Below are 7,976 nucleotides of genomic sequence, written 5' to 3'. Positions count from 1 at the left end.
TCTTTAAGAAGAGGCTGGATGCCTACCTGGCTGGACTCATTTGAGTCCCGTTTCTCTTTTTGGGGTTTTTTTGTTGTTCTCCCGCCCTGGCGGGGGGTCGGGCTAGAAGATCTACTAGGTCCCTTCCGACCCTTAATCTATGAATCTATGACCTGCCCCTAATGAAACCATGCTGGTTGCCCTTCAGCATCATCTCTGAGGCCGGCCCATCGCAGATGTACTCCATGATGATCTTCTCAAAGAGTTTCCCTGGGTCCTCCCTTCTCCCTTTTTTAAAGATGGGGACCACGTTTGCTATCTTCCAATCATCTGGCACCTGGCCCAAGCACCACGAGTGCTCGTAAAGCCGTGCCAAGGGCCCTGCAATAACCCCTGCTAGCTCCCTCAACACCCTGGGGTGGAGAGCATCTGGACCCGCTGATTTGAACACGTCCAGCCCCTCCAGAAGCTCTCTAACCCGGTCCTCCCCAGCCTGAGGTCTGGAGGTGTTCCCCTCGAGTCCATCTTGCATCACAATGGCTAAGTCCTGGTCCCTGCTCAAGAAAATGGAGGTGAAGAATTGGTTAAAGTCAAAATTCTTGATTCTCTAGGACCTCTGTCTCAATACATTTATAGACATGCCAGTCCTTAAAATGCTCTCCCCTCCATTTCTTCCCTATATAACACATGAAGGAGTTTAATCATTCTCCTTAGATGTTTTTGAGGGGCAGAAGCTTCTCAAGTAACTGTTCATTACATCTATGTGCTTTGAAGTCTGTATAGTTAAGACAAATCAACTCATTTTCTGGGTTGGAAGCTTCTTTGTCCTGTTAATATCTTTCACATGTTGGGGCACAAGAAACAAGACTCATCTGTAGGTCAACCCTGACCACATAATCTTCCTTCCTCATCTTCAACCTTACCACACAAAGGCAAGGTTCTTCAAAAAGATATTTTCTCTCTCAAAAAGTGACCAGGCTCCCCTCCATGTGTCAGGTGGATCCAGAAATAAAACATTGAGCCAAGCAAAGAATGCACTTTGGGGACTTTTGGACAAATGGTCACTGGAACTCATAGTCAGTTTTTAAGCAGGGCCACATATCAAGTGAACTTTAAGGCATTTTAGGCCCCTATCTTTTGCTTATTATTCTGAGCTGAGGATCTGGCTCTGTACTTCAAAGTAAGGACCTGTTCCTGTATTCACTTTCTTTTGGTTGCTCTTAACTGGTGATGGGAAATGCTTTAAAAAAATTACCCTTTCCTTGCCTGTGTTCTTATTCTTTTCTTCCTGCCTGAAGGCAGCGAGGCTCTCATTGTAGCACTATTTTCACAAATGAATGGTACTAGGCATACACAGTTGCGTTGTTTAAGTCTCAGAAAATTTACAAAGCCTCCAAAATTCAGTCTGGAGCTCTGAAGGAATCCCAAGAGAGAGAACCTAAACACTGATATCATGAACAAACACAGAAAGGAAAGTGTTAGCCATGACAACGATGATAACAAAAAAAGAGAGATCACTCCTCAAACGAGGTGAGACAACGGTTATGGGGGTCGGGAGGAAGAAACACATGATTTGGACAAGGAAACAAAGCTGTTTAAACCTGCGCAAGTTAATACAAAGATGGTAGAAGAGATCTGGAAGAACACTGCTAGCTTTTATCAAGAAAACCCTTCAGCACAAAAGCACAAACTAAGAAAACAAAAGACAAAGGAAAATGTTAATGGAAGTGGTGAAAATATGAAGCAAGTAAGCAACAGAGAGAAATAAAGCAGTGAACAGGGTAGGTAAAAACTTGGCAAATAACTGGACAGTACCTGGTCTACCCCTGCTTTGCAAATTAATTTTTCATTACTGTAGAAATTCGGAGTGTCATTGAAAAAACGATCATACATTAAGCTCTATATTTAGGGATGCAAAGTCACAATGAGTACACAAGAGAGAACCTCTAGCTGACAGTAACCTGTTTGGGATGTTTATAACTATACCAGAACAGGAATGTTTGATATAATACAAGGCTAAAAGCCTGTCCTTGGTGGCACAAGTTTGACTGAAGTCAGTGCGACTTTTGTGTCAGTATCTAAACGAAGAATGTAACGTAAGAGTGGGACAGGGTTCTGCAGTGAATAAAAATGAAATCTTGACGACAAAGAAGATGACAGGACAATATATTATGCCCAAATGAGCAATCAGATCGCAAATTCTTAAGACCTCTGGAAAAGGTTAGGTCTGAAACCAAGCATTGTGGCTGGGAACTGCCTTCCAATGTGAAATGTGAGCTGACTTTTAAAAAAGAAATAAACAACAAATAAGCTTCAAGGAACCTTTTCTCTCGCTGCCGTATGGTGTTCACATTGATCTTGCCATTATCTGATGATCTGGATCTGATTCAGATGAAAAGTTTTATGGCTAGAAGTCTGGTCAAGCCATTCAGCTGGAAACAACCAGCCTCATGCACTTTTCCCCCTATAGCTTTCCACTGGATTAGGTCAACAAATGTCTTTGGGAGTAAAAGAGGAGATTTTATGCACATAAGTACAACATCCCATTGATCCATTAGGACTTGTTTTTATTAGCTGTCTGCAGTCAAACTTTTCTGAAAGGAGTCATTCTAGCAAAAACTTGGTGCTCGCCGTGTGCAGCTGGGTTTGGGAATGGCTCTAACCCAATTTGTTTTAAGTGTAATATCACAAATTGACCAACATGGTTACAAAGATACCATATGAAGCAAACACAAAAAGCTTGAGTTAGCACCTGCTAGCTTTCATCAGGACACCAAGGGTAAATGTTTCATGTAAAATAAACGCTTTTGTTTCAGCTCCATAAACCATATCCTTTTATCAACATTTCTTTGCCACCACACCCAGCGTAAAGAATACAGAACTTTTGTCAGTGTCCATCTGAACAGTATCCTAGTGGATATTAGATAGCCGTCTTCTGAAACCTTTGATACTGAACCCTATTTGTTGTTCTTGGCTTTGAGAACATGTCGTTCTGGCTTGATTTTCCCACCCTGATGAATGAATTTATCTTCTCAAGGAAGTAAAGACTCTGAGATGGATACTGGCAATCAACCAACAGCGGCAAATCCCTCCCTGTTATACACCAACCTGATTCTGACAGAGTCAGCAATTTTAAAATGTCAACTTTTCAGGGGGCTAAAAAGAAAAGGATAACTGGAAATAACAGTTACCATTTTAATAAAAAAAAATTAAGGTCAAAATACCCATTACAAAACAAACTGTAGTGATCTAATGCACTGAAAACCAAATTAAGCAAACTTTGGCTTTAAAACAATACATAAAGCAGGTGTGTGTTTGGTGGGAAAAACCTGAACTGATGTAAAACAGTGAACACAAACAGGGCAACAACATGACTGAAAAGGCTCAAGTTCTAATTTCTCTTTTCAATATTCTTTGGAAATACAAACTGCCTAGTGCTCGGCTAAATTGTTTAGCTCAGTCTCTTACTCTTTAACTGAGGTAGCCACTTTGATCACATAGCTACTGTATTAAAAAGAAACAAAGGAGGAAAATTACTGACGAAAGACACAGAAAAAATGGTTTAATGCTTTGAACATGGGACCAGGAGCCTAAAAAACCTCACTTTAATCTCTGCCTCATTAACTGGCTTTCCATGTGACCTTGCACAGTCACTTAGGCTAAGGACAGAAGTTACACATAAACCAGTTTAAGTGATCCGAAACAGGTTTAAACTTGTAACAGAATAGAAGCTCAGTGCACATAAACCAGTTTCAAAAAGTCTGAAACTGGTTTAAAATAAACCTGGATGAATGTAGTATTAGACTTAACTGACTTGGATCAAACCAGTTTATGAAACTTCTGTCCCAGATCCCTTCCTGTTTCAAGTTAAATCACAGTCCCCCAGCATCCCAACATGCTTTCTAGCCCTAGGCTGGGCTGGGCTGTCTGCTCCAGAGAGAACAGCTGGCCCTGCCCCTCTGCTCCCTGGAGCTGGAGCAGTGAAGCCTGGCTGACAAGGGGCGGGGGGAAGGGGGATGCAGTTCAGTCTGCAGGGGGTGCGAACTGCCCCCCCACCCCAACAAACCCCAGCTGGGGTCGGCAGCCAGGGAGGGGGTTAAACACCCCTCCCCCCACTCAAACTTCCTGCTGGCTGTGACTATGAACTACAAATCCCAGTGGCACCTAGAAGCAGGAAGAGGTAGTGATTGGTAACCCTGCAGAGTCCTGCTGATGTGATTGTGGACTCCAAATCCCAGAGGCCTCAGGGCCAGCAGGAAGAGGACGTGAACACACAACCAGAGAGCCATGCTCTAACACCCCCAGCTTCTGGTCTGAGCCACTTCAGGCATGTGGCTGCATTTCCTGAATCAAAAGGTAAATGTCTGTTCACTTCTGTTTTAATTCAATCTGTGCAGTTTAGACTAACCTGCGAAGACTGAACTGATTTAACCTTGGGCTTTTTGAATTGCTGTACCTAGCTTTAAGGACTTGAATCAGCAACACACTTAAAATGCATGTCTAAATTTAGAGTACACAAGTATTCCAAGGAATCCACAGCAAAGTTTCCATTGGCATCTGTGATGCAGCACTGGGCCCTTTGCAGCCTCCCAATGAAATCAGCTGGACTCTACCCATGAACTTCAGTGGCTTTGAGTTGGTAACTGGCTATACATATGCTCAGCTTTATTACTGGATAAAGTAAAAGATGTTTTACATCATAAAAGACACCTCACCATTCAACACAAGACATAACAACAAAGAAAAACAGGAACATGATTTAGAGTTCAAATCTGGAGAAATATAGTATGCCGCACTGCTAAATACGGAAAGAAAGTCAGCTAAAAAGAATGGTAACAACAGAACCGCTAGCCAAAAATATTCCTACTGTAAGTCCCAGACTAATCTGAAACAATAAGTTTTACAATGGCTTAAATTCTTTTAATATATCTGAGGTAATTGTGGCCCATTGCTAAACTGAATCCAATCTGATAATCACTTCCAAATGTTTTCACTGTTTTTACTTTTTTTCCCACTTAATTCTATATTTCAATTCTTTAACAGACCTTACAAAGATGTACAGATATCAAATTCTCTCTTGGCATAAACTGGCACAGCTCCATTAAATTTATGTCAGTTTACAGCAGCAGAGAATTCATACCATGGGATACGGACAGGTGGAATTCCAAAATCACTCAGCACTGGCCTCCATTTGTTTCCACTGACTTTAATGAGAACATAGTGTGGCCAACGGTGAATGTGCCTGAACATTCCACTCCGTATCTGTGCATCCCCCACATGCATGTTTTTGATTTGCTAGGTTAGTACTTTTCTCTTTAAAATATCTGGTTTTACAAACATGAAAACGGAGCTAGTTTCAACTCAACAACCCACATTCATGGAACGTAAGCACTTGTGGCTTCTATTGAGTGTAGTGCTCTATGCTGGCATATCTGGAAGCAAAATGACCCTAAATGAGAACTGAATATTTATTTAGTATATAACAAAGGGAACAAAAGTAAATGTAGTGACTTTTCTGAAAATTCAGCAAACTGAAGGTTTGTTTCTACTGTAGCTTAATTGTAATTACTAGGAATTGCCCCCATCTTTCCTGGATTTCAGAGCAAACACTTGAAAATGAGAAATGAATACTAGATTCTACTATAATACAGAAATGGAAAATCTGTAGTCCAGTACCTGCTGGAAACTCTCTCTCAAATGGCTTTGATCTTCCGGATGGCAGAATTCTAATATGTCTTTCCCCAGAAGATCCTAACAAAACACAATGGAACACTGTAAACACACAAACCTACAGACTCACCCTATAAGCCTTTAGTTCATGCAAGTAATTGCATTACCTCCAGAAGAGGTAGAACAGGGCAGCTCTGTGCCATAGGCAGCAGTAGCACCTGGGACAGCCGGCAGCTGCTATTTTTGTGCCCCATCTCCCTAATTCTTAGTTATACTACTGACCTCCAATCACATATGTAGCTATGATTAACATGAAGAAGAATTAGTAGGGGGTTGTGTCCTGCACTGCATTTACATTATGGCAAAGAAATGCATAGTTTCCATAGTTATTTTATGTGCATTTTAATGATTGTGAACAGTGTCAGAGCAACAGGACTGAGGAGAATGGATATCTCCTATTAATCCATTTTAGTTCATGTTATTATATGGTTGTGCTTGAAGAACCTACAGCAAAACCTACCTGAAGTTGGTACAAAAGGGGAAGTAAAATGAGCAACCAAGGACAAGTTGTCTCCCTATGAAATGTAGTCATTTAGATAGGGACACTGTAGTTCTCTTTCGGATTAAAAGATAAAACGCTGTTATCTGTGAGAGAGTCGTCACGGTTACAAGCTCATTTGTGCATTATACTAACCTAATCTTTATTCAAAGAAGCAGGCATAAGCCTAAAGGAAAACGTGCTTCAGAAATCCAGTCTGCTTATCATTGAATAAGTTGTTATAAATGTTGAAAATCTACAAAAATAACAGTGACTCAAAAGCAAAAATTATACTGCTTTTGAAGGAAAACCTTAATTTCAAAGCATTCAGATTAGCTCAGAAGGGGGCAGTGGGGGTAGGAAGACAAAAGATCCAAAAAGAATATAGTGGTATCCTTTTTAATAATGACCTCTTAATTGTAAATATGTGTGAACAGCATGGAGAAAAAGGTGAAGTTTCAAATAACAGCACGTTGAGGAATAGTGCAACAGACTACTGCTTCTCAATGAAAATGCTGCATCTTCTGAAAGTTACTTCATACTGTAGTTGCAAACAGAATCTCATCAATTAGTTCTAACAAAGCTCTCAATTTAAAACGATGAACTGACCTGCGGCTGGTAGCCTATCACACTAATACATCTTGGATCAACAAACGTGATTATTCCATCAGAGTTGTGTCTGGACAAAAACTCTGTAGGGACAGACATTCCATTCATATCCATGCACACCGGAGAGCTAGTTACCTGGGATGGAAGAATCAGACAAATGCAATTTGCAAAAGAAACACAGTCACTGGAAATAAAGGTTGCTTTTTCAGTTAAGATGACAAAGTCTGCTTACTGTCAGCTTTTTAAACGGGTCTTAAAGAAAGTAGGAAATATATAAAATGACTTTGTAATGGTTTTGGTCTAGTCTTCACCACAAAAACATCAGACCACTTCACACTGCTTGGACACAGAGTATAACATGAAAACATACCCACCACATTTACTAGATTCCAAGACAAGGTTTTTTCCCTGCTTAACATGAGGAAAGCAAAGCTTCGTCTTAGAACTGAGTATCAGAGTGCTCCAGCTGGGAGCTGCTGGGAGTGGCTGTGCTGGGTGTCTGCTCAGCCAGGGGCAGGATCAAAGGTGTGCAGATTCCTCCTTCCAGCGCCTGTTCTCTGCCTGGTTTCTCCCTTCCCTCTCCCCCCACACCAGTCTCCCTCACTGGCTGGGAGCAGGTGCTGGAAAGAGGAACCTGAACATCACTGATGTTGTCCCTGTCCAAGATGGGATCCCGACAGAGCAGGGAAGGGTGGGTCAAGAGCAATTCTGGGGCTTTCCCTTCATGCAGATCTGCTAACGACAGCAGCGGAAGCAGGGAGACACCATAGGACACAGGCACTTAGAGGTAAGGGGCAAGGCTCAAGCTGCCTGCTCCCTATTCTGCTCGTCTCGCAATCACACACTCACCTGCCCCTGCTTTCCCCACACCTCCACTCTGCTGCTGTTTACATCCAATCTAAACAGCTCTGGGCTCTATAAGGTGCCCGTTCAGACACACTGACCTTTCATGCATTACTTACGCAGTGCTATGTGGGTTGCATCCTCTAGGGGGTAGCCTCTCTTCACTGAATTTATAACACAGAATCCCACTGAAGACATTGCCTGCTCCCTAAAGTCAAGAAGAGAGAAAAATCTAGGAGTGACTAGTGCCGGTGCCCCTTACTCGATTTGCCCCCAAGAATCTCCTCCCACATGGGTACTTATTTCTCATATCAGAGAGCTGTTCCCCTATAAACTC

The 7,976-nt window shown here is 41.9% G+C and overlaps 1 protein-coding gene across 2 annotated transcripts in view; it reads right to left on the bottom strand.

The window, feature by feature from the left end:
• ARNT2 (aryl hydrocarbon receptor nuclear translocator 2) overlaps positions 1-7,976 on the bottom strand; it is a 174,447-nt gene that overhangs the window by 38,455 nt on the left and 128,016 nt on the right. For both annotated transcript variants that reach the window (XM_019504098.1, XM_019504099.1), the window contains 2 exons: positions 6,797-6,931; positions 5,656-5,730 (listed from right to left, as the gene is read on the bottom strand). In XM_019504098.1, coding sequence (XP_019359643.1) covers positions 5,656-5,730; positions 6,797-6,931 — 210 coding nt within the window. The remainder of the gene's footprint in view (positions 1-5,655; positions 5,731-6,796; positions 6,932-7,976) is intronic.

The sequence above is a fragment of the Gavialis gangeticus genome, unplaced genomic scaffold (genome assembly GCF_001723915.1).
Source record: "Gavialis gangeticus isolate Ggan-Ray unplaced genomic scaffold, GavGan_comp1, whole genome shotgun sequence".
Lineage (NCBI taxonomy): Eukaryota > Metazoa > Chordata > Crocodylia > Gavialidae > Gavialis > Gavialis gangeticus.
Note: the sequence above shows the minus strand (reverse complement) of the source record. Positions and strands in the feature narration are given on the sequence as shown.